Source organism: Oryx dammah, unplaced genomic scaffold (genome assembly GCF_014754425.2).
Source record: "Oryx dammah isolate SB20612 unplaced genomic scaffold, SCBI_Odam_1.1 HiC_scaffold_17, whole genome shotgun sequence".
Taxonomy (NCBI): Eukaryota; Metazoa; Chordata; class Mammalia; order Artiodactyla; family Bovidae; genus Oryx; species Oryx dammah.
Window position 1 is genome coordinate 50,062,458 of NW_024070201.1, and position 25,621 is coordinate 50,088,078.

At 54.0% G+C, this 25,621-nt stretch overlaps 2 protein-coding genes across 10 annotated transcripts in view; both read right to left on the reverse strand.

Annotated features, from left to right (window-relative positions):
- The window catches only part of ARAP1 (ArfGAP with RhoGAP domain, ankyrin repeat and PH domain 1), a 62,270-nt gene extending 44,193 nt beyond the window's left edge, over positions 1 to 18,077 (reverse strand). For 2 of the 6 annotated variants that reach the window (XM_040258773.1, XM_040258770.1), the window contains exons 1-2: positions 17,952 to 18,074; positions 233 to 314 (exon numbers count right to left, since the gene is read on the reverse strand). The gene's annotated coding sequence lies outside the window, so the exon portion shown is untranslated. Of the gene's footprint in view, positions 1 to 232; positions 315 to 4,835; positions 4,947 to 17,739; positions 17,839 to 17,951 lie in introns of those variants that run through there. The other 4 variants (XM_040258771.1, XM_040258774.1, XM_040258775.1 and 1 more) reach the window with 4 other exon arrangements.
- Positions 18,078 to 19,808: 1,731 nt separating this feature from the next.
- Positions 19,809 to 25,621, reverse strand: part of STARD10 (StAR related lipid transfer domain containing 10) — a 32,843-nt gene continuing 27,030 nt past the window's right edge. For all 4 annotated transcript variants that reach the window (XM_040258782.1, XM_040258780.1, XM_040258779.1 and 1 more), the window contains 5 exons: positions 23,793 to 23,940; positions 23,080 to 23,183; positions 22,311 to 22,428; positions 20,483 to 20,535; positions 19,809 to 20,235 (listed from right to left, as the gene is read on the reverse strand). In XM_040258782.1, the coding sequence (XP_040114716.1) occupies positions 19,987 to 20,235; positions 20,483 to 20,535; positions 22,311 to 22,428; positions 23,080 to 23,183; positions 23,793 to 23,940 (672 nt within the window). In that variant the 3' untranslated portion in view covers positions 19,809 to 19,986. The remainder of the gene's footprint in view (positions 20,236 to 20,482; positions 20,536 to 22,310; positions 22,429 to 23,079; positions 23,184 to 23,792; positions 23,941 to 25,621) is intronic.

Consider the following 25,621-nt stretch of genomic DNA (forward strand, 5'->3'; position numbering starts at 1 on the left):
GAAGCCCACACACCAGAGCCCGTCCTCTGCAACAAGAAGCCCACACAAGGCAACTGGAGAGAGTGCCCGCTCTCCACAAGTAGAGAAAGCCCACGTGCAGCAACGAAGACCCAATGCAGCCAAAAATACATAAATAAATGGAAAAAAGGACGTTGGGTCTCACCTTCATGAGGCCTCGGTGGAGGCTTAGCCTACAACACTCAGCCCAGCTCCCCACTTCCCCCTGACTCACCGGTGGGGCTGCCCAGGATGCCGAGGTCCCCCAGAGGCGGCAGCTACTCTGAATGGCTCCTCATCTTGGCCTGAGGTGGAAGCTGCAAGGACAAGGGTAAACGAGAAAGTTTAAGAGGCAAGGTCACTGTGAATGGCTGGATGCCAGGAAGAAGAAAAGGAAACGGGAAGGGGTCGGAGGAAAGATGGGGAAAAGGAAAGAGAAGCAAGAAAGCGAGAAGGGGAAGAGGACGGAGGAAGAGAGGGGAGGGCTCAGGGAGCAGCAGGAGATGGTTAAAGGGAGGAGGGCCTTCCCGCGGGGCTGACTGACAAGGGGGTGAGAGGCAGACCCAACAGGCTGCCTGGAGGTGGAGACCACACCATGGAAGAGGGGAGCTGGGACCCCTGTTCTCTGGCCCTCCCCCTGGACCAGTGGCCTGGCCAGGAGGCTGGACTGCCCCCCGAAGACACGGAAAAGCGGTAGATGCAGCTCCACGACTGAGGCAGGGTCCCCACAATGCAGAGTCTGCCAGAAAGAGAAGAGGACCCCTGGGGAGATCCAAGGAGACAAGGCTCTAAGCCTGGGAGCCGGGGCAGCGGGGGGAGGTCAGTGGAGGGGTGAGGCAGGGCCACAAGACCCAGGGGCCCTGCTCCTAAATGTGCATGGGGACCAAAAGAAGGTGTTTCCAGGCAGGAGAAAGGAGTGGCCATCCCAAAGGGCAGGCCACCAGCAAGGCCAGGAAGCCGGGGCTCTGCTCAGGTGGGTGGGTGGAAGGGGCAGGTCTTGGGCCGAGCCACACTTCCTGCCACTAGTGCAGGGTCAACCGCAAACTGCTGGTCTCTGCAGGGTGACTTTAGGGGGTACAGGTTTTAAAAGTGAGTATTTTAAAATAAATCTTAAGTAATTGGTACTTCATAAAGGGTTGGGGGAAAAAAAAAAAAAAACGGCAGTACTACTCAAATGATGTTTTTTTAAAAAAAGAAGTTAATAAGACAATGTAGTCTTTGGGTTTCCCAGGTGGCTCAGTGGTAAAGAATCCATCTGCCAAGCAGGAAATGCAGGTTTGATCCCTGGGTCAGAAAGATTCTCTGGAGAAGCAAACAGCAACTTGCTCCAGCACTCTTGCCTGGATAATCTCATGGAAGAGGAGCCTGGCAGGCTGCGGTCCATGGGGTCGCTGAGGGCTGGACTCGACTGAGCGACTTCACTTTCCCTTTTCACTTTCATGCACTGGAGAAGGAAATGGCAACCCACTCCAGTGTTCTTGTCTGGAGAATCCCAGGGACAGCGGAGCCTGGTGGGCTGCCGTCTATGGGGTCGCACACAGTCGGACACGACTGAAGCGACTTAGCAGCAGAGGAGCCAGAGTTGAACACAACTGAGCAACTAAATAGCAACGGCAAATAGTCTTTACTATCAATATACACCAGACACCTAAAGCACTTTTTATTAACTTGTTTAATTATAGCAACCCTATGAGGTACATACCTCACAATTTAAGATGAAGCAACTGAGGCACAGAGAGGTTAAGTAACTTGCCCAAAGTCACACAGCTGGGAAGGGGTAATTTAAATATAGTCTAGACCTGAAATACAATAACTTCGAGAAGCCACATACAGGTACTGAAACTCCAGATGCGACCATATAGTGAAGTGTGCTCTATACAACACACACTGGATTCTGAAGACTTAGTAAAAAAAAATAAGAACATGAAATATCTCAGTAACTTTTTATTACATAATGAAATTATAGCATTTTGGATATTTGGATTAACCATGGTATTAAAATTAATTTCACCTGTTTATTTTTAATGTGGCTACTAGAAAATTTTAAACTGCGTTTGTGGCTTGTATCAAACTGCTACCGGACGGTGCAGCTCCAGACTCTTAACCACTCTACATACTGCCTTTCAAAAATGACAAGCTCTAACTGAGCAGCTGCTGCAGGTCAGGCGCTGTTCTCAGGATTCAACATGGATTGATGCATGACAGCCCAACCAGGCTACTGGAATGACCAGGGCTGGGAAACAGGAAACTACCTCTCAGTCCCTGAGAAGGGCCCAGCCCCCTCCAGGGCCTCTCTCAAGTTCCTACTCCTGGCACTAAGGGCTTCAGGCCAAGGTCAGACTCAGGGACTCCGCACTGACACTCCTCTAGAACAGCCTCATTCAAGGCATTGAAAGCATGAGCCAGACCAACCTCAACCCACCCTTCAGGAATCTCAGGCTTGATGGCATCAGATACCACCCAGCCAGCGAAAAACAGCCCACAGGGCCCTCACCAGGTTGGGGGTCGGGGAAGGCTTCCTGAAGGAAGCAGCCCTTTGAAAAAAGAAGTTTGGAGCAGTGCGCTGCTGAACCATGCTAGGGCCTAAAAAGACAAAGAAAAAAATCTGTAATACTAAACCTCTTTATTTAAGTTTTGTTGCTTACCTTGGATTTTTTTCATTAATATTTTTTTTTAAATATTGCTGAAAAATATTTACCTGGATTACCTTGAGCTTTTTGGTCTCCCGCTCCCCCTTATATTTTGCACTCACTTATTCTGCCTCGCTTGCTCCACGCTAATTCTGGTCTGGAGTCTGGAAGTTTAAGCCCTTCCGCTGCTATGACACATCACTGAATCTCCACTGCAGGGAAGCAGGGACCAGCAGAGGAGAGTGTCATCCTGTTGCGACAGCCTGGCCACAAGTTTGGGGGTTCCCCTTCCCAACACCCCAAGGGCCCAGCTCAGGCTTCAACATCTCACCAGCCCACCCTGCTCCTGCTGTTACCCTGGCTCCCTCCAGCAACTCTGCTGGGTCAACCTGGGTGCCACTCTTGCTCAAAACCCGTCCCACGGTTCCCAGTGTCCTCAAGTACACCTCCTCAGATCATCCTTCGACTGGCTCCAGCCTTGCCGTTTACAGATGAAGAAACAAACACCCACAGGGAGGAAGTGACTTGCTCAAGTTGTCAAGACGTGCCCCAAGCCCCAACCAGGCTCAGCTGGCCCACCACTCCCTCCGTTTCATTTCTGGCACCAGCTTAACACATGGAAGCCCCCCAGATGGTCTGCTGACAATGAGCAAATGAACCACATCCTCCCACCTTCGGGTGCTGACTCGGCTGCCTCCTTCAAAAAGTCCTCCCTGACCACCCCCTGGGCTCCTAAGCCGCAGATGCTGAGTCATGCAGGTCAGTGCTGCTCCTGCTCGGTTTCTGGCTGTCCACTTGTGAGGGGGGTCTACCCAACTTCCAACCCTGCCTGAGAGCCTGCACCTTTTTGTTCCCCCTTCCCTCCACAGGAGAGCCCAGGACCTGACTGGGCTCACAAGGACACTTACTTAGTCCAAGAGTAAGTAAGGGTGGTTTGGAGTCTCTAACCCATGCCAACTAGTCCTTCTTCAGGTCTAGCCTGAGTCCCTCTTGCTGGAGCCAAAGCTTTTACACTTCTGTCCTTTAACTACCATTCCAACCCCAAGGGCAGAGTTTAAATCTAATTGCCCCCTTCTCTGCCCCAGCCTAGCATCTCTCTCAAGCATCCCTGCTCACTCCTGACTGAGGACCTCAACACTGCCAGTCCAGCAGGAAGGCAGCCCTGAGCCTCAGCTAAGGACAAGCACACTCCCACTTCCTTGGTTTCCTAAATACCTGCCACATGTCCAGCCTCTAAAAGATTTCCACCTTCAACTGAATTGTCCCCATAAAAAGTCCCAAGCCTGGGATTTTTATCCCATTTCAATGGAGGCTGTTTAAGGGGCTGGGTCACTTGTAGAGCCAAGAGGGGACCTTCAGAAGATTTGACTGTCTATCTGGCAGAGGCAGAGAAGCTTCCAGGGGGTACTCGTGAGCTGGGCCTTGAAGGATAAGCAGGAGGCTGCACTTCTAAGCCAAGGGAACTCAGTGTGCAGGACCCGGGGATGGGAAAGGACCTGGCAGATGCAGAGATGGGGGGAGCTCAGTGGTGCAGAACAGGGGCCGCACAAGGACACCCGGGGAGGTCGAGGGATCCGCCCTTGGCGGCCCATGTGGGTGTGAGCCTCCTTTGCATTCTGATTTGTATGAACGAGTCAGGCCTGGATCTGGAGGCCTTGCTGATCCTAACTCCTTCCCCACTCAGTTCTGGAGTCCCCTCAGCAAGGACCCTTCCCAGCAGTATTTTCAAAGCCCCCTGCCCCGCCCCACCGCCCCGCACAGAGCTGTGCTCCAGATTCAAGAGCAGGCCCAACGGTGGAGGGAGTGGAAGGGGACGAAGGCAGGCCTAGGGCTTCAGACCTGAGACCTGTATCTCTCCGCCCCCCAACCCTTCCTCCCCCTCACAGCACCCCACCCAAGGCAGGCTGGGCAGGGACCCCAGCGCCCAGACCTCAGGAAAGCCCTCAGGCCCTCCACACAGGAACTAACAGCATTACACATCCAGCTAAGCTGGGTCTACTAACCACAGCCCACCCATACCACAAACTGCACACCTCACACAGCCTCCAGGGACACACACCTACCACCTCGCCTAGCAGCCACACGGCTGACCTGACCCCACCACACACACAGCCTTCAGTCCCCACACTCACTACCAACAGTCCGACTTCGGACAATTGCCCAGAGCCCCACGCTGCCCACGCCCCCCGCCCAAGCACCAGGTCATACCTGTGGGCAGGGTCACCCTCAGCTGCTCCCCTCCTGCTGTTCTCAAGGTTCCGTTGACATAGACAAGTGGACTTGGAGACACTTCCCTCAGAGATGAGGAACTAGGTGGGGGCGGGGTTCCCAGCCCAGAGCGTGCAGAAGTGGCCCCTGCCCTCTGCAGATCTCTGCCAACTCTCTCGGGCCCTGCCAGGCAAGGCAGCAGATGCAGCGCTCAGGCAGGCAGCTGACGAACCCCTGAACCAAGAAGCCTGTTTTCTGTTTCTCAGGGACTGAGGGCCACACGGGCTCTAAGGAGGCACGCTGGGGTCTCCTGCCCCAACCCCAGCCCCAGATCTCTGCCCCTTCACTGCTCACTATATTCCTGCCCCCACCCTGTCCTTAATGTAGCCAGTCCTCCGGGGTCCCAGGAATGATGGCGGCTGACAAGGCGCAGCCCATAGGGCAGTGAGGACTGACTGAGTCCAGGCCCCATGGCTTGCCTCGGCCACCTATTTGGTGGGGAGCTGGGGGCCACCAGCTCTAGCCCAGAACCCATCCTTCTCAGGATGCCAGGCAAGATCAGGTTCCGGTTCTGGCTCCATCACTTTTCACCTGAAGCCCTGGGCAAGTCACGTCACATTCTGAGCCTCAGTTTCCCCTTCCACAGAACAGCGCTGTCACCCAGATGACCGTGACACATGACCATGTGTGTACTAGAGGCCACACTCACTCGGCATCTGCTCACGCCTCCGCTGCTGAGATAGACACTTCCTGTTCTGAGCCCCAAGGCCTTGGCTGGGCCTGTCCAGAAGGGTCCTTGGTGCTGGCCCTGGAGCCAGACTCTAATCTAGACACCCTCAGCACCCTGGAATTCTCAGTTCCCCAGATACCAATGACTCCTGCACCCTGACTCCAGCCATGTCCCCCTATGGGCTCCAGACTGGATATCCCACCGCCTCCTGGATCTCCTTCTAGAGGAACCCCAGATACAGTGCATTCTCCACCCCACAGCGAACCCACCCACTCCCCTCTCCTGGGGAAAGCAGGTGAGGTCGTTGAGCAAATTAGACAAAACACCTCTTGCTAAAAGAGCTCCACACCAGGGCATGCAGCTCAGCAAAGAGGACAGGCTGAGTTTCAATCCCCCTCTCCCAGCCCTCGCCCAGCCAGGTACCCTTTGGCAGTGCACACCTGAACCCAGGGTACCAGGTGAGAGGCAGGATATTTTAACAACCTCCTTAGGGCAGTCCCTTCAGCATCACCCTAATAAATATAAAACTAGTTTTATTAGTGATTGATGGACATTTAAGGGACAGTGAACTTCCCCGACCTAAATTTTAAACCTACTCCTAACTCCTACCCCAATCTTGAAAGATTAACCACTTTCTACAACCTCCACGTCTGGACTGTTTAAAGTTTTCACAGTTGCAGTATCACTTTCATAATTAGAATAAAAAATGATAAAAGTATTTTCAGTCTATTAAAATTGAGTTTGTCCCAGTTTCTCCCCTAAAACCATCATTATAGAGTATCTTTTTAATTTTAAATATAATATGCATAGAATACCAAGAGAACTATAGTAAACAAAACTGATTTTCTGGGCCATCTGGACTGGAAGATGAAAAACTTAGCTGCAAGGCTTACCTCCCTCACTGTCTTATCCACCTGAAGTTCTCAGATATAGTTTATTAAACAACAACCTCCCCTCTCCACTGCCGGCCACCAACCAGAGGTCCAGAGGCCAATCACAGACTGAAGCCCACGGACTTTCCAATGTGAAGTGGACTGAGTCCATTATGAACAGGAGACTCCAGGGTTCCTGTGGTTTGCCTCTAGACACCATCTGACCCTACCCTATCACTGCCCCTCACCCACATTCCCCCAAACCTTCCCACTCTTATGCCCAAGCCCCTCTCTACTCTGGAGAGGACGAAGTGTGAATGTCTGAAGTACCTCACTCACAGTAAAAGAAGTGGAAAGTTAAAAGGCTTGGTTTTCAGGCCTTGTCGTAAGTCTATGACAAACAAACGAGATTCTACTATACAGCACAGGGCACTGTATTTAATATCCTGTGATTATGGTTTTTCCAGTGGTCATGTATGGATGTGAGAGTTGGACTGTGAAGAAGGCTGAGCGCCGAAGAATTTATGCTTTTGAACTGTGGTGTTGGAGAAGACTCTTGAGAGTCCCTTGGACTACAGGGAGATCCAACCAGTCCATTCTGAAGGAGATCAGCCCTGGGATTTCTTTGGAAGGAATGATGCTAAAGCTGAAACTCCAGTATTTTGGCCACCTCATGAGAAGAGCTGACTCACTGGAAAAGACTCTGATGCTGGGAGGGTTTGGGGGCAGGAGGAGAAGCAGACGACAGAGGATGAGATGTCTCGATGGCATCACTGACTCGATGGACGTGAGTCTGAGTGAACTCCAGGAGTTGGTGATGGACAGGGAGGCCTGGCGTGCTGCGATTCATGGGGTCGCAAAGAGTCGGACACGACTGAGCAACTAAACTGAACTGAACTGATAAACCATAGTGAAAAAGAATATAAAAAGGAACATACATGTACTGTATAACTGAATCACTTTGCTGTACAGCAGAAATTAACCCAACATTCATTGTACATCAACTATAATTCAATTAAAAAAAAGTCTATGACATACTAGCCTCCTTGGCCCTACCAGTACCTGCCCCCCAAACGGATCACCCTGGGCCACTCCCCTCCCATTCCCCTGTCTGCCCAATGCCATGTTTCTAACTCACCCCTCTTCTCCATCTGCCCCTCCCCAGCCGGCCTGATCCCTGGGCCCTCCTCTCTGTCTCCTGCTCTTCTGCTACCTTTAATCAGACCATCCTCCACCTGCTCCTCTAACCACCCTCCTTCAAGACAGAGCTCCTCCAAACCCAAACCCCACAGCCCTGAGCCACATCGATCCACCTTCCCAAGACCCCCAACCCTTCACTCTTCAGGTCCCACCCTTCTTGCCCTGAAGGGTGGCCCAGCCAGCCGCCCTGCACCTGGAGAGACCCAGGGCCCTCTCATCAGGAAAGTACGGGCTCTGACCTGGGCCCCTGTCGCCTCACTCACAAACACACCCTCCTGGGCTGGGAATGCCCTAGGCAGGACAGGAAGCCCACCCCCACCAAAGGTGCTGAGGTACACCACAGCACGACTCCAGGATGATCGTCCTCTGTGACCACTGCCCCCTAGGAGGGAGTTGGGAGGGGCTCTTAACACTGCATATGAGGCAGAAACAGGAAGAAACAGGGCTGACCACATGGAGGATGGGAGTGCACACAGCTGACGAGGGGCTCCCAAGCAGCAGGAGTGGACAGAAGCAGACAGGTCCGTCAGACCCTCAATTCACGCCAGAGGGATGGAGGACAGCTCTGGCTTGACAGGGGGTGTAGGGGCAGTGGGGAGGCAGTTTGACTCCATCCCCTCTGAGGCGACCAGGTGCCTAACATGGCTGCCACCCGGGAGGAGAGCCCGGGGCTCCTCTGCACCCAAGCAACCTCCCAGGAGAACAGGACCTGACCCTGTCCTCTCCCTAGGTGGGTCCCTGGAAGTGACAAGCCAGATGATCAGCAGGCCCCTTGCTGCTGGTACCTGAAAGAGGAAGCTCTTGTTTCAGTGCATGGAGGTGACCAGATGGGAAGGGCAGGGGCTGGAAGGGAGAGAGGGAGATGGCGGGACAGGGGCGGGGGGACCAGCCCCACGGGCTCTGGTCTCCAGTCTGTTGTGGGACCTCAGCTGCCCCCGACTCTATAGTCAGATAAGAGGCAGGAAAAACTCTCCTCTCTCACTCACAGGGAACATTCTAACCCACTTATCTGACCCAGCCATCCCTGCCTAAAAAGACAAAAGGCCACAGTTATGGAGTGCTTCCCACCTACCAGGCGCTGGGCCAACCCTGCTACATGGATAGCTTCATATAATTTTCATGACAATCTAGAAAGTGAATGGTTTTAGCCCAACTTTACAGACAAGGAAGAAACTTGAGTCTCAGAAAGGTTAAGCAACTTGCCCAACATCACACTGGAGCCCCTCCTTCCACTCCACGTCCTTCGAGGGGAGAGTGTGGAGATCAGGAGCAAGGAGGTCAGGTGGGAGATGGGAGGCAGCATGACTGCAGGCTGAGAAGGGCCTTGAAGGCCACTCTAAGACGCTCAACCTGACTGTCCAGACAACAGGGAGCCATGAAAGGCTGCAGGGTGCACGGGGCCACGGGCAGGCAGGTGGCCACAGGTCCTACTGCTATGAGACGGGAATTCACTTAACTTCTCTGAGTCTTGGTTTCACCATCTGTATACTGGGCTTGTGGGAATAAATGTAACCCTTCAAAACAGAGCCCAGCCTAACCGTTCTCTCTTCCCAATGACTTCCCACCTCCCTCAGAGTAAAAGCCAAAGTCCACCAGGCCTGCATGGTCTGTCCCTGCCTCAATATCATCCCAACCTACTCCGAGTGCTCTCGCCTCAGGGCTGGGCCCTGGAGCTCCCTCTGCCTGAAATGCTCTTCCAGACACCTGTGCAACTCACTCTCGGGCTTTTTCCAGCAGACACTGGATTACATATGTATTTGTTCATTTGTTAGTCTCCTCAGCTGGAGGATGAAGCACTGTCTCATTCGTGGCTCTATTCCCAGTGGTTACAAGTGTCTGGCCTGGGGTGGGGGCGGAGGGGTTTGGTGCATGAATGGACATCTACAGAGGCCTGACTTACCCTGGTCAGGAACTCGGGGCAGGAGCCCGTGACATGGGTAGGGTAAGGGATGGCCGGAGGAGGCAGGTGTAAAGGTTCAAGTCCGGAGCTCAAGGAGTGAAGATTTAACTCTGACATGCCTTGGCACCCTCTGTGGCTGGGCCTGCCCCTTCTCTCCACCTTTAAGGTTGCTCCAGCCACTTCCTACTGGGCCGGCCAGAAAAACACCGCTGAGGGGCCCTCAGCCACACTGGGGAAGTCCTGGCTCTCAGACACCACTGACGGTTCCCTGGAGCAGGTCTGAACTGCCCTAGACTTCCAGAAGTCTCTGAGCTCAACACCTGCCTCTCCTGCCTGCCTGCCTGCCCCTTCCGTGGCTCCCCATTTCCCCCTACCCTCTGGCTCCCGCCCCTCACTCCTCCCCTCCAGTCCAGTCCCTCCACTCTCACCACTGGACACTATATCTCCAGGACTTCACTCATCATGTTCCCTCTACCTCGCCCTTCAAGTGTCACCTTCTCCAGGCAGCAGCTTCCGACCCCCATGCTCACAGCCTGGGTCCCACCGAGATGTCACTATCATTGTGTCACATATACACACACTCTCTCTCGCCCCAGCTTTCGCTGGGTGCCCCCTGAAGGCAGGACCAGGGTCTGATTTCCCTGCATCCTCAGCTACTAGCCTAAGGTTGGCAGACAGGGAATATCTACTGCTTGCATGAAATCTCCCGATTTTACAAGTGGAGAGCTAGGAACCCAGGCAAGTGATGATGTGCCCAAGGTCACACTGCTATCAGTGGCTAGAACCTGGCCTTCAGGCCGCCAGACCAGGTGCCTCCCATTCTGCTTACACACACCAGTTGCAGCTCTAGCTCCTGCCTGTCAGATCCCAGCCCTGTCTTTTCCTGGCCCCACATCCCCAAGCACCTGCTCCTGAGGCACTTAGGAACCTCCTAACCCAATCCTCCCCACCTCCAGAAGGGGAAAGTCAGCCCCAGAAAGGAACAAGAACCTAACCAGGGCCACACAAGTCAGGACAGGACCCAGACCACCCAGCCTGAACTGGAAAGAACTATTCCCAGGAAAAGAAGTATCAGGGGGAGGTGACCTCAGAGACACTGGACTAACCTCCCATCTCCAAGTGGCTGGGCCAGTCTCACACTAAGAAATGTGGATTTTCAAGTCACAGGCAGTAGAGGCAGATGAGTGTTTGGGTTCACATCCTGGAACAGAGCCCCTAAAACCATTAGACACTCCCTGCATCTCTGGCTTCCCTAGACTCAGCTATCCATCTTTACAGCAAGGAGACCCCAGGAGAACAGCCCCAATCTGAGGAAAAGGCATCACTGACTTAATGGACATGAGTTTGAGTCAACTCCGGGAGTTGGTGATGGACAGCGAGGCCTGGCGTGCTTCAGTCCATGGGGTCACGAGTTGGACATGACTGAGCGACTGAACTGAACTGAACTAAGGGAGAAGGCAGGACCTGAGTTGGGCCTCCAGGACCCCTTTACCAAGCAAGAGATTCCAGCCCAAAGCTATCTTACTGTCCTCTGGCAAAGCTCAGTTCCCAGCCTGCCCCTCGGGGAGGCCCTGTCTCCCTAACATGCTAGAGCCACTGGAAACACAGAACCACACAGGGCCTGACTGGATGAAGGCCCCCATTCAAATGGGCAAAAGCCTCATCCAGCTCACACATTAAGGGGTGCAGAGCCAGGGACATGAAATGCTGATGGCACCCATGCAAAGGCAAAAGCACGGTCCTCCAAGGAAGAATCGGTCTGAGAACACACCCGTGCACACATAGGAACATGCAGCAGAAAGGGGCTCACCCAGCCAGGAAGTCTTGCACTTCCCTCATGGGGAGGGAACAGCTCTCCACCCCATGGGGCAGCTCCTGCCTCCATGCCCAGGTCTCTTTGAGGGCAACTGCTGTGCCCACAGACCCACATGGGCACTGGGAGGAGACGGGGGAGGCACTGTGAATTACCTGAAGGCTCTCAGTCAAGGCCCAGTCTCCCTGTCTCCCAAGGAGGCTCAGGGCCTCCCGGGCCCGGGTCTCTGTCCACCATCCCATCAGAGCCCTTGAGCCTGGCTCTGACACTTCAGAGCTGGACCTGGGCCTGCTGAGCCACATTCCACACGTCCTGAGAGGGCCTGGTGCGCCAGTAGTGACCAGACATTGCTCTGTGAGCCGAGCTGGGCCCCTCTCAATCCTAGTCCGGTATCCAGGAGCACAGCCCCACCCACCCCCAGGGAATGAAGAGGCCTGGCTGCTGTCTGTCTTCTCCCCCACCCCCACTAAGATGGCTGTCTCTTCAGCTACCACCTAGTCCATTCCAGAGCCTGGTTCTCAGATTTTTTGAGAGGTGTGTGCCTCCTGGGTGTGTCTGCTGGGAGCAGTGGGTACAAAGGGCACACAGGGCCTGGAGGTGGCTGGGCCTCTGTCTCCCCCTGCCCCACCCCCACCCCAGGCAGCCCTGAGAAACTTTCCAGGCCTTGTCCATCTGGCACCAGCTGGCCAAAGTGTGGCACAGGGCTTAGCCTCAACTCAGGATCCACTCAGCCCATCTCGAGGCTCTGCAGACTCTTAGACTCTCCAATCTAAGAAAACTGGAAGCTGGGGATCACCAACACATAAAACCCTTGATTCCCAATGCCCACAATCTCAGACTCCTAAAATCCCAGCTGCCCAATGTGGGGAGAGGGAGTGCGGGAATGGAGAAACCCCCCCCACCCCCCACCTGTGCTGTTTGGTTTCTGTCCTGAGCTGTCTGAACCTGGGAGCCTGGGAAGTCCCAGGTACTGCTTCTTCTTTTTTTTTTTTAAGAATTGAGTATTTTAAGGATTTGGGCTTCCCTTGTAGCTTAGCTGGTAAAGAATCTGCCCGCAATGCCGGAGACCTGGGTTTGATCCCTGGGTTGGGAAGATCCCTGGAGAAGGGAAAGACTACCCACTCCAGTATTCTGGCCTGGAGAATTCCATGGACTGTATAGTCCATGGGGTCGCAAAGAGTTGGACACGACTGAGTGACTTTCACTTCACATTTTAAGGATTTACCTTTTCTTCTGTTCTATAGCAGTTCCTATTGATCATATTCATAAGTCAACAGGAGATATTTGGGTTGCCATAAAACTTATATTTTTCTTAGCGTATTTCTATAAATACAGATATTTAAAAAACAGTGCTGTTGCTTCTTGCTCCTTCCCTGAAGTTCCAGGAAAGTTGAGTCCATGACCAGCCAAAGGTCTCTCACTGATCCAGAGGCCAGGGACAGACCGGCCAAGGACCTGACTCTAGGCCTGATCATAGGCAGAGCCCTGGCCCAGCATTATGGTGGGAAACAGAAGGAGGGGAGGGAGGAGAGAAGGGGTGCCCAAAGGCAGGGCAGTGCCCCCAGCGGGGGGAAGGAAGGCCGCAGAGGAGACCCAGGCACCTGGGAGAGGGGACAATCTGCACTGGTACATAGTCAGCCCAGTTCCTGCTCCCCTGGCCTTCCATCTGACCCACCCCAGCACTGGCCTGGCCAGAAGGAGGGAGAGCAGGGCTGGGAGGGCAGGGCTAGGCTCTGCCAAAGGCCCTGGGCAGCTTGAGATTCCAGGTGTGACCTCAGATTCCCTGCCCTGAAAATGGGGACAGAGAGGTGGCTGCGAGAGGTTGGGGTCCTCCCCTCCCTCCCCCTTACCCTCACAACAATGAGGAGGAGAAAGGTTTTGCCACATCCTCCTCCCAGGGTAGGGTAGGTGTGCTCTCTGATCCCTGAATCCTCCTCTAGACCCAACCGGCCATGGGCATCACACTCTTGACCACAGCTGGTCTCTGCTTCTCGGCCTCTTAGCTCTGGAACCATGTTCCCCAGGTTTGTTCATTCAGTCTCAGACACCCCGCAGGTACCAGGCCCCAGGTACCTTGATAGGAATCCATTCCACTGTGAAATGGAGTATTTCCTTGCATGTTCCCATACACAGAAAAGCGCTAAATTCCTTAATTTGAGATATCTGATTTTCCTTAATTAACAGTAATCTTTTGATGTTCAAACTACCTGCCCCTTGCAGCAAGCTTCCGTGACTCCTCTCCCAGCCTCCTGGGAATAGCTCTCTCCGGGTCACTGGAGATGCTGTTTCTGAGGCCTGAAGTTCTAAAAATTCCCACGAAATAAAACAGAACCCTCAATTGCTAGGTTGTGACTATTTTTTCAGTTGACACTGGTTTGGTCAGAGAGGAAGACTTGGACTCTGTGACAAGGCAGGTGAGCAGTACTTGAAGGAAGCTCAGAGCTTCAGAGGCCCAGAAGGCCCTGACCAGGCGGGGAGGTGGAGTGCCTCAGAGTCCCAGTTCTCCCTTCCCTCGGCTGAAAGATTCTAGGCAAGTCACTTAACATCTACTGACCTCAGTTTTCTCATCAGTAAAAAGGAGAACCACTGTACTCAACCACTGCCCTTTCCGGTCAGTTTATACAAGACAACCCCTGTCCAAACTAGACAGGACAAGGGCAGTGAACAGGAGTTCCCTCATCCTAGGGCTGGGCGTCTGAGGGTTAGAACTTGACGGCACCCAGTACAGCCTGCAAGCAGGCATCCCATCCCCACAGGACATCGCCAGGAAAGTCACCTGCCCCGGCAGCCTTCCAGTCCCTGCCCGCCACCCCAGCCAGGAGTTTCCAGAGAAGGACGGGGTTTGGCTCTTGTCTGCCTGCAGTATCTCCTAGTGCTCAGGGTTCTCACTGTGAAGTTTCAGAAATTCAGACTACCAGCTCTTCCATATAATAAACAATCTCAGGAAAATTATATAACTTCTCAAGGCCTCAGTTTCTTCATCTGTAAAATGGGAACAGTGCCTAATCCATAAAACTATTGCTGAGGATTAAATGAAATCACTACATAAAATGTTTAGCACAGTGATTGAAACATAATAAGCTCCCAAGAAACAGTAGCTACAGCTACTAGTATTACTATCAAAAAATAATTTTGTTATTGAGTTGGTCACTTAACTCCACATCCCCTCCCAGTGACTCTGACTGTCCCAGTGGTCTGGGACAGACGTCCTGTTTATGGGACAGAATCTTTCTTCCCTTTCTGAACTATGTTCTAAAGGATGAGACAGCGAGAAATTCCACAGGAAGGTCACGTGGAAGACCAGCTATGCACTGCCCTCACTCCCTCCACCTCTGGCCTTCCCTGAACCTGGGGTCATCTGCCTTCAGGGGCTGGGACTGTCCTCCCCAGAACCCTGGTTAGAATCTACAGGTCCGGGGGCCTGACAGTGGGATGGGGGGCGGAGAGTCTAAGTGGACAAGATGTCCTCTCTGATCAGGGCTGGGGTATTGGTGTTGAGTCCCCAAACTTTGTTGGGAGTGCACTTGTTGGGAATCTCTGACAGCCTCCCCATATCCTCCAGCTGTTCAAATCCTTGGTGCAATCTCTTGAAACACGGGGCTATGGAGGAGGAAAAGAGTCCAGCCTGACTGAGATGCAGGACAGGGGTGGCCCAAGGGACTGGATTCTGCTCCTAAGGGAGGGCCAGGTCTGCCTGACTGGGGTCACACTCTGTGCTAGAGGCTGCGTTGGCCACTACCCAGGAGAAAGCCCCTCACTGAGAGGAACCCTGGATGGAGCTCAAGGAGTGAGCTCAAGGAGTGATGTCAGGGTGGGGGAGGGGAAATCAGATCAAAAGAGGCAAACCAACGCCTGGGTCCTGACCCTGCCTCCACCACTTATTTGCTGTGATCTTGGGCAAGTTATCTAACCTCTCTGTGCTTCAGTTTCTTTATCTCTAGAATGGTACTTGACTTCTAAGCTTGTTGGGAGGATGAAACTAGTTAACATATGTAATAGTGCCCACAGAGGTGCTGTGTGCTTTTGCCGAGGTCATTCTCTCTGAAGCTATTACTCAGCTCTCTCTGAGGCTGCTTCTTCCCCTATGTTACTAGAAGATGACCCTTGTCTCACGGAATGATGTCAAGTTAAATATAGTAACAAATTTGCGGTGTCAGGCACACAGCAGGTATTCAAATCAAGTAGAGCTCTCTCCATTTCCCTTTCCTCTCCCCAAGAGGGCCCAGACGAGAAGTCGGGTCACTTCGGAGTCCCTGCCTCCCGCCCCGCCTCAGCCCAGGGCTTGCTGTGTGTGTGATCCTGGTCTGACCTCTGGTCCCTGACCTCAGTCTCCTTATCTATGAAAAAAGCTTCTGGGCCAAGTGATTCCTGACTGTCCAAGGCCTCCTTCCTACCTCCATTCCATCCTTCCTTCTCCATTTCCAATTCATGTCCTACTGCACCCACTCCTTCAGCAACAGAACCCTGGGAACCCTAAAGTGGGGTGGAGGGGACAGCTGGTGGGCAGAGGTACCCGCCTGCAAGCAGCCCAGTACCCACCCCAGGTCCCCAAGGGTTAAGATCCAGAGTGAAGGGCGGGGGGCCAGGGTCAGCGCTGGACAGACGGGCCTGCAGCCCAGGGCCTGCCTCCCCTCCCCCTATCCTAGGAACAGAGGCCACTTGTTTGAGCATCAGCTGGCTGGCTTTGAGCTCAGCCAAAGGAAGAGTGGGGTGGGGAAGGGAGAGGGCCCCTGGAGAGTGGAGGGGACTCCCTTCTCTCCTAGGGCTTTGACTGAGCTAGTCCACACCTAGCCTCTTGGACTCTCAGAGGCCCCTTACCCCTCTGAAGTGACTCCTTCCCCTCAGGTTCTCCCTGGGGGTGAGTGTTCTCCTTGTGGGTCAGTGAGTGTTCTCCCAAACACCCTTGGTGGAGGTGGGGGGGTGGATTTAGACTCAGACAGGCTCAAATCTTGCTCCAGCAGTCTCTCTGGAGCTTGGGACCAGGTCTTATTACTCAACCCTGCAGATGGGGAAATGGAGAAGTTTGGGAAATGTGCAGAGACACACAGAGTTTGGTGGCTGCACAGAGACTGTCCCAGGTCCCAGTCAGTTCCAAGAAGATCCAGGAGGTCTGATGGGGAGAAAACTTCCCCAGGTGGGAGGGGGTGGAGGCGGGCGGGTAGTGGGGAAGACAAGCAACCTGCACAAACAGCTGAAGCTTGACACGTGGAAAGGCATGACTGGAGTCCAAGAGATGGTGGGGGTGAGGCTAGGGTTGACTGGGGAGGCCTGAATGCCCCAGCGAAGCCTGGGAGAAATCTGTCCACTTCCACTTCACAGTTGTTAAGACTCTTGCCTGGGACCATCCCCTCCTGCCCTACTCCAGTGAGCAAGCAGCAAACGGGGAGAGGGGATCCCCAAGGCAGGGTTTGGACCATCCTCAGCCAACCATGGGACTGGGGGACTGGTTCTCTCTACACCCTACCTCTGCCACCCATTCCAGCCACTTCCATCTCCTTATCATTCCTCAAACACACCACACAAGTTCCTGCCTTTGCATAAGCTTTGCCTTCCTCTGAGAGTCCTTATCCTTGTGAATTACCACTTAACTGTCAAGGCCAATTCCAATCATCTCCTCCTCCCTGAGCCTCCAAGAGTCTCAGTGTCTGATTCCACCCCAGTACCTGTCTGCACCTGTATTCGGACTCTGCTGGGCTCCTTCTACCCTGTAATGAGCTTGCTGGGAGGTCTCTCCCAGCCTAGACACACTGCTCTCTGAGCACAGGTATTCTGGGTGTCTCTGTCTGGACCTTATTGCACAGTCAAATCCTTCCCTGAGTACCTCCACACATCTGTCCAACCCTACAGTGCTCCCCCCACCAAACCTGGGGATCAAAGCAGGCTCCCCGGGACAGGAGCCTTGGGGGAGTGGGGTGCATATACCAGATGCCGACCAGAGCTCACCAGCACTAAAAATCAGCCCTGGAGATCTGGGACCAGACACCCACCACACACCCTCAGGCCGCATTCTGAGTTTGCTTCCTCCAGTCCCAATAACCCACTCCAGGCTTGACCCCGTTCAGTGAACACACACACCTCCTTCTTTTTCCAGCAACTGGGGCAGGTAGGGGCTCTTGGGAGGCCATGCCCTCATTTACTGGTGGGGAATTGGGGCGGAAAGACCGGAAGTTGTCTGCCCAAGATCACTAGAGCCCCAGGTCCAGTGCATAAGGTCATATGAACCAGCAGACCTGTAAGGGTCTCCGCAGTCAACGAAGTGGGAGCCTTCATTTCACAGATGAAAAAATCAAGGCACCCGAAAGCGGGTTAGCTCTGGAACCTGGGAGGCTTCACGCCAAAGAGCTAAGGGCTGGGAGCCCCCTTTCCCGCCGGTTCGCCCTCCTCCCTACCGTTTCTGGTCCGACCGCATATCCTCAGGAGGCGACTCCATCCCCGCCGCCAGTCAGTACAGAAGACGTGACCTAGTGAAACTCCCGCGGAAGTAGGTGCCGGGCGCAGAGTTGCCGCGCAGCCTCGGCGTTCCCTTCCGCGGAATGGGGAAACTCCGAGCCACACCTGGCCAAGGGGCTGCGGACGGGGAAGCCCCCGCTGCCGCACTGACCTGTTCTGATCCAAGACTCCACGCGCGTAACCGGGGCCCCGGCGCCACCAACGACACCGTCGTAGTCAACTCGCGGCCGCAGGCCGGGCGCGCCCACCCCGCCGGGCGCTTCCGCCCGCCCCACGTGACTCTCCGGGGAGGGGAGGGCGGGGAAGGGGACAAGGACCCGCCCCTTCCCGGCCACGCCCAGTCACGGTCCTGGAGTTCGCCGGCCTTGCGGACACGTTGATCCGTGCGGACACGTTGATCCGTGCGTCTCCCCTGTCCATCTCGCTGCTCACAGATCCGTCTACGTCTCCTGAAGCTGAGGTCTGCCTCCACCACCCCTGCCCTCTGAGTCTCCCATCTCCTCCTGAGCCTCTCCGCCTTCTGCCACCCCTCTCCCTGGGAGGGACAAGTCACAAACCGCCCCACCCCCAGAGCGGTAAGGGGCGGTGGGAAACTGGAAAACCCAAGTTCCTGACCTCTTCCTCCAGGAAGTCCTTACCCACTTCATTCTTCGAGAATATCCTACTTCTGTCCCTGGGCCCACATCTCTCAGGAGCAGGGTGATGGGGAAGATGCAAGTCAGTGTCCAAGGATCCCTTAGTTAAAGGCTGCAGCCTGAGATCCCGGCGGCCAGGCAGCTTCCCTGGCCTAGAGAATGGGAGATTTCCACTCATCCTACCAGCATACACAACAGATGAGGGTCTGGGGTTTGACAGGCATTCCCAGGTCCTGTGTCCAGGGCTGAGATTCGGTGTCATTAATTTGAGCACCTACTACATGCCAAGCCCAGGGCTGGGCAACTTGTTTCTTCTATCTCAATCTGAAGGTAAAAACTATTACCCCAGCTTATAGATTAGGAAATGAGGCTCCAAAGAAGCTCCAGGGCTTGCCCAAAGTTACAAAGCCAGTATTGGGTAAACCAGCCAAGCCTTAGTGAGTTACAGAATCTCCTGCCTACTCCTACCGGATATTCACCCTGCCCTTCCTGGAAAAAGTGGACTCCAAGTGGCTTCCTGACAAGGCAAAGGTAGGTCGTTTCCCGGGACCGTGGAGGGCCAGACCTTGGGGAGAACTTCTGGCCCCAAATTTATATGGGGTACAGAAACACTGGAGAGGGGTGGAGCACAGGGCCCTCCTCCCGACCTGAAAGCAGAGGTGACCCTCAGGCAGCAGAGGGCACTTGTGGGCTACAGAGAACAGGAGCGGCCACGCATCCCTCTAGACTTCAAAGTTGCTGTGGGGAACACAGGACCAGGGCACTGGCATCTTGGCAAGGGGTTGGAGGCCCCACCTTTTCTGTTAGCACAGGCCTGAGGTAGAAAGGACTCAATTCACAGGGGCTGGTCCCTTCACTACACTGGAGTCTGCTGACATTCCCCTCAACCCCCAAACTTCCTCCAGAGAACACTGCCCCAACCTAAGCTCTGGGCCTACAGCCCTGTGGTCTGAGCGCCAAGGACCTCTGCCCCTCCTTCTGTCACAACGGGCACATGTCAGACTCCCAGTCCATAGGTTGGACCCAGGGAGTCGTAGGCTGCAGGTCTTACAATAGAAGCCCGTTCTCTGACCCTGACCAGACCTGCTTCTTCTCTTAGAGCAGTGAAAGTTAGCCTAAGAGCCTGAGTGGATGGCAGGATGAACACACAACAAGGACAGGTGGATGAATGAAGAGTAAACTAATGAACGAACACACCACGGACAGGAGGGCTGACAACCACCCTCGCTTCACATGGGGAAACGAGCGGATGTCTAAAGGAGCAAAAGCCCGTGATCGGTAATAAAATTAACAAAATGAACTGTAGAACAAAGGGACCGAGGGCGGTGCTCGTGCCCCGAGCAAGTGGGAAGGAGGCACAGTGATGAGCCAGATGAGGCTGTGGGATCATTTATTGGGGCTGTGTCCAGCTAGGCCGCAGCGCCAGCCTGGGCCCGACCGAGCCCAGCGTCCCCAGCAGGCGCAGGAGGTGGGGGAGGGGAGAAAGCGGGGAGGATCCGCCGCCTCTGGGCTCCGCCCCGTCTTATCGCCGTCCCTGCCGCGGTGCCGCGCTCAGGTGAGCGAAGTGTCGTCGTCGCTGCCCTCGCCGCCGCCCGCACTGCCTGTGCGATCCTCCCGGCTCTCTGCCACCGCGCTCTCGTCGATGTTCTCCAGCGAGTCCGCATGTTGCACTGACAGCTCCGACAGCGCCAGGCTCGGCAACGAGCTCTGTTCCGGGTGTAGCCACGGTTTGAAGTGTGGTTGATGCTTCTGCTTCCACTCAGGGTATTTGACGCACGCCTTGTACATCTTCTTCATGGCCTGCGGACCGGTTGTACCGCCGGATAAGGGGTGAGCTGGGAGCGGGACTAGGCCTTCACCGCGCCCGCTCCCACGCCCTCCAGCGGCTCAGACCACTGTTCCCAGGATCCTGACTCCAGCTAGGGTTTCGTAACCCCGCCCCTCAGCCCTAGCCCCGCCCCCTGACTGCCTTTCCCGGACTCCATCCCTGCATCCCAGAACGCTCTACCCCCAACCTCCACACCCGCCAAGTCCCAAGGTCACTCACCTTGGGAGCCAGGAACTGAGAAGATTTATTCACCACCCACTTGGGTAAGGAGCCTATGAGGGCAGGAAAGGGTAGTGAGAAGAAAAAGGAAGCAGCAGCCGTAGGGATCCAGCCCCCCACAAACACACATACCAGCTCCCTTACTCCAACCCGGGGTTTCCAGGGAGAACACACTCTTCTCCACAGGGAGGGGGCAGAGTGAGGCAAGTCCTGTAAGACTTCATCGACTTCATTCCCTCTTTCCACCTCAGACCAAGGTCCTCAGGCTCAACTCTGTTACACCCTCTACCTCTACCACCCGACAGCCTCTGCCCTCTGCTGAGTCCAAGGGCTGCATGAAAGAAAGCCACAGGGTCCAAGGTGATCACAGACCACACATGAGTTAAAATCCTGGCCGGTCAAGCTTCTGCCGGCTGCCTCCCCTCAACTCACACTTACCTCCCTTTTCTCATACCCAGTCCCACTATCTTGAATGGCCCTGGTGCTCACCCCCTGCTCTGCCTGTCCTTCTGAGCCCCCTGGTACAGGAAGCCTAGCTGCTGCACGACCTCTTCCAGCCTGGCCTGACCTGGAGTCCACGGACTGATTCTCCACCCGCCTCATCCCCAAGTGTCTGCTCTGCCTCTGACACCCAAAAAACTCACTCAGTGAGGTGCTGGGGAGCCCTGGGCCTGGGCCAGTGGACCCTCAGTGGTGCTGGGGAGATACCCAGGCAAAGATGCTCAAGAGCCTACCCCTCCTCTAGCCATTCATTCCTTCTCTCACTCACTCCACAGTCACTCAGCGACCCTGGACCCGCCCTGGGGACCCAGAGAGGAACTCACTGTCTGGGGGAGCCTGACAGTGTGCCAAGTGCTCTGCTAGCGGGGGATGGGCCCACAGGGCAGGGAGCGAGCAGCTCCTCTGGGCATCAGGGATAGAGGAGGTGAAGCAGCCCTGGAGGGATGAGTAAGGGCAGAGAGGTGTTTTAGGCTGAGGGAAAGAGTTGCTTAGACAAGTAGGAAGGTATATGCTGTGAGAAGGGACTGGGAAACCTGGTGGTGGGGGCTTAGACTTCACTGTGAGGGCAATGGAAAAATCAAAAAAGGATTTTAAGCAGAAGAGAGTCACAAGGAAATAAGTCCTTTGGAAAAAATCTGTATGGACAGACAGGGTGTCTGAGTGTGGAAAGAAATGACAGATTCAGGAGCTACTTAGGAGGTAGAATCAATACTAATTAATGATTTGGGAGCTGGCAATAGGGGACCCCCCACAACCACCATGTTTTGGGCACGAGTGACTAGAGGGAAGAGACTCAGGAGAAGGGACAAGTTAGGGAGGGAGACAGTTCGGCATTGGACTCATCGAGCCTCGGGTCCTAGGAGACATCCTGAGGGACACATCGAGGAGGCCAACGGCCACAGGGACCTGGATCTCAACACAAAGCCATGTGGTCACCTAGCCACAGAAGCCTGGGGAGTGGCTGAGCCCTCCCAAGGGAAAAAGGACTGGGGCCTGGGAAACCCAGACCTCCAGGATAGAAGCCAACAAGACAGAGGGGGAGCAGCCAGTGAGAGGGGAGCAAGTCAGAGCATGGGAGCACAGGAGCCCAGGAAGAGAGCTGTAAGCTTCGTCTTGGGGCAGCGACTACCACCTTGATCCTTGCTTTTCAAAACACTATAAAAGTCTCAAACTTTGGCTCAAAGAATGTTTTGGGTACAGACGCCCCAAAATACAAAACCCCTCTTAACAGAGGCCCTTCTGGATCCCAGTAGATCAACTAGATCAAGTCCCATCGCCGTGGTATAGGGAAGGATCCCATGATGGGATTCCAGGGCCAAGCCCTCACCTTTGGGGTCTACCTGGGCCAGGTAGGTGATGACGCAGCTCTTGGGCCCCGTGCTCTGGATGAGGTAGCCCGTCTGGATGGACACAGCTCGGACCAAGTCTTTCCGAGGCGGGTATTTCTGGGGATGGAAGGCACAGGGAGGTGAGACTCAAGGTGTGGGAAAAAGTGGTGTCTTTGTGAGTACTAAACACACACACAGAATTGGTTCACATGCCCTGGCATCCACTCCAGGCCAGGCCTGATATTAGGGTAAGAAGAAAAAGAGGAGTTGGTCTAGGTCATCATTACCACTCTAAATTTCCTCTGTTCCCCTCCAGAAAGACCCCAGTCTGGGGTGAGGGTTTATAAGCACACACATGGGTGTGTGCATACACACACACACACACACACACACACACTCTCTCTCTCTCTCTCTCATGCTTTCCCAGGCCACCTGCACTTGCCTGTTCTGCCTGCCATGGAGATCAAGACACTCAGCCTCAGGGAAGGCCAGGAGACCCTACCTCTCACTCCTGTTCCCTTTTCCCCAGCCAGCCCCTCCCACCCACTTGTCCAGAGTCCACACCCATCTAAAAGCCCCAGCAGGGAAACGGGAGCCATTATTCTCACTGTGTAGGTAGGAATCAGAGACAGGAGGCTTCGTGTCTGGACTGAAGTCACAGGGAAGTCTTGGTGGCAGCCAGGGGCCTCTCCCTGGGCTAGGCCTGCTGGCCTAGCCCTACTTGGTACCTTCCCCTGCCCACCCAGCAGGGAAGGCAGGTTGACTCACAGGATGTTTGACTGAGTAGTTCATGATGATGTAATCAGTGCCCATGGGCAGCCAGGAACGGAGGGTGATGACATCACGATTCTTCAGGGGCTTTGGACACCTCCCTGTGGAGGGCAAGGGACAGTTCAGCCAGACCACTGGCCTGCCTACCTGAAAGGGGGTGGCAAAGCCCAGAGACACAGGGATGCTTGGTTAACTGCCAGCTCCCCCTGATCTAAACAGGGACCCCACCCACCAGACCTAATTTCTGGAGCTAGGAAGGAGACAGAACAGCCCCTCTCCCCTCCTGCATCCAGCTTCCCCTGCTCCTCACCACCTCACGGAGCCCGTACCTTGCTGGCCTGATCTGTTTGTATATGTGAATGTGAGTGTAGGAGAAAACAATGGTATTACTGTGTCTCCATGAAGTGTGGGTAGGTGGGTGAGTAGGTGGCATGTGGCTGTGGGTTTTATACATGACTCTGTGCAAGTGTGTTTGTCTGGAATGTGCATGCATGAACATGGGAGTGCATGTGTGTTTGTGAGTACACGTTTCTATATGCTCAAGTGTCTGGGAGCGGACAAGGATTCAGGGAAGGCAGCCCTATATCTCTACACTCAGGTCTCTGAGCAGCCTGGCCCCAGAAGTGACTGTGAGGAGGGAAGCGGGTAGGAAGAGGCTGGGCTAGAGGCCTGGGTAGAGGTGGAGAGGACTGGGATTGGCATCTGCTCACAAGAATAATAGCCCACATCAGCGTTGACTGTCAAGCGAGCAATGTCGAAAGTTTCAATGACGTTGCTGTCCCACTTCTTTCGGTATTCAATGTCATGTAGGACATCGTAGAGTGTCTCTGCTGGCACATCACGGCACTCCATCCGACACTGCAGACAGACACATGGGTTGTCAGGGTCACACAGGGTCAAAGCGCTAATCAGGATAGGAAGGCATGCAGGCAAAGGGGGCCGGGGTAGGAGGAGAAGGAGGATAGGGAGGAACAGCGACCTCTGAAGCCAACATGGACTCACTTCTTGCCATGAGCCCCATCCAGCCCTCCCAGAAGCCACATGTGCCAGACAAAGTTAGCCTCTGCATCTAGACACTATCTCCCCCATCTCAGCCCCCACCAAACCTCCCCATTCATCCCGGTCTCCTCCTCCAGGAAGTCTTCCTGAATTACCCAGCCAACCTTCTGGACTCCTATACACTGTACTCTCCTCATCTCTATCTGTGCTCTCCAGGTCCCTTAATTTCATGTGCAGAAGCTCAGTGATTCAGTACAGAGCCCAGCATGAGTACATGTTAAATGAAATGAAAGCATGAATGAACAAACGAATGCCTAAATGGATATCTTTCCCCCATGGTACTTATCACCTGGCCATACCATTTGCCCTCCTTCCTTTTTTTACACCATCCAACAAAATCTTTTTGTTTTGTTTTTGACCCCACCATGCAGCATGTGGGATCTTAGTTCCCCCACCACAGATCAAACCCATGCCCCCTCTTCATGTTCAGAGTCCTAACCACTGGACCACCAAGGAATTCCCCCAACAAACATCTTTGAATTCTTATTACTTATTAGCCTTGTTCTCAAAGAGCCTTCCAGCTAGGGAGAAAAGAGCAGAGGAAACTTTTTTTAAAAAAATTTAACCCACACAATAACTCTGCCGGATAAGAAATCCAAAGAGGAACTTAAAGCTCAGAGAGGTTAAGGAACTTGCTCACAGTCACCCAGTTGATAAGTAGCAAAGCTGGGGTTGGGACTTCCCTGGTGGTCCAGTGGTTAAGACTCCACCTTCCAATGCAAGGGGCATGAGTTCTATCCCTGGTGGGGAACTAAGATCCCACATGCCACAGGATGTGGCCAAAAAGTAAAAAAAAAAAAAAAAGCTGGGACTTCACCTAGATCACACGTCTGGAAAGCAAATAAAAACAGAACCAAGTTTCATTAGATTTACACTCGGCAAGATGAAACTCAGTCCATATCCTTGTTCTGTGATTTTTTTTTTTTCACCTGAAAGCCCAAACCCCAGTATCAAGTTCCCCTCGGCAAATGGACAAGTTCTATTGTGTAGCTTAAAAAGGTTTCCCAGAACTGGGTGTTTAGACATACTAAACTACCACTCTACTAAAAAGTAAAAACATGCAACCATATGAGGGAGGGGTCACATCGCCTTCCCCCAATCTTGTTAGGCCTTGGCCCCACTAATGGTGATGAAACGACAAGGAAGGACACTACCCATTGAGTATTCTAGGCACCAGTGAACTCATCAAGCCCTGGATATGCCTCACTTAACAAAAATACAATGGACAGAGGAACAAGTTAAGCGTCACCACAAGAATACAAGACAAAGCCCGACGATGAGACATTCTGCAGGGCTGCTGGTCTAGTCTTTCTACACGTCGATGTCATAAAGAAGGGACTGAGATTTATAGGACAAATAACCAGATAGAAAGTGCAGTCCTGGATTGCATACTGGCTTGGACACAACAGCAGAAAGGACACATTTGGGACAACTGGAGAAATGTGAACATGGTCTGAGTATTAATTAGATGTGCTGAAAA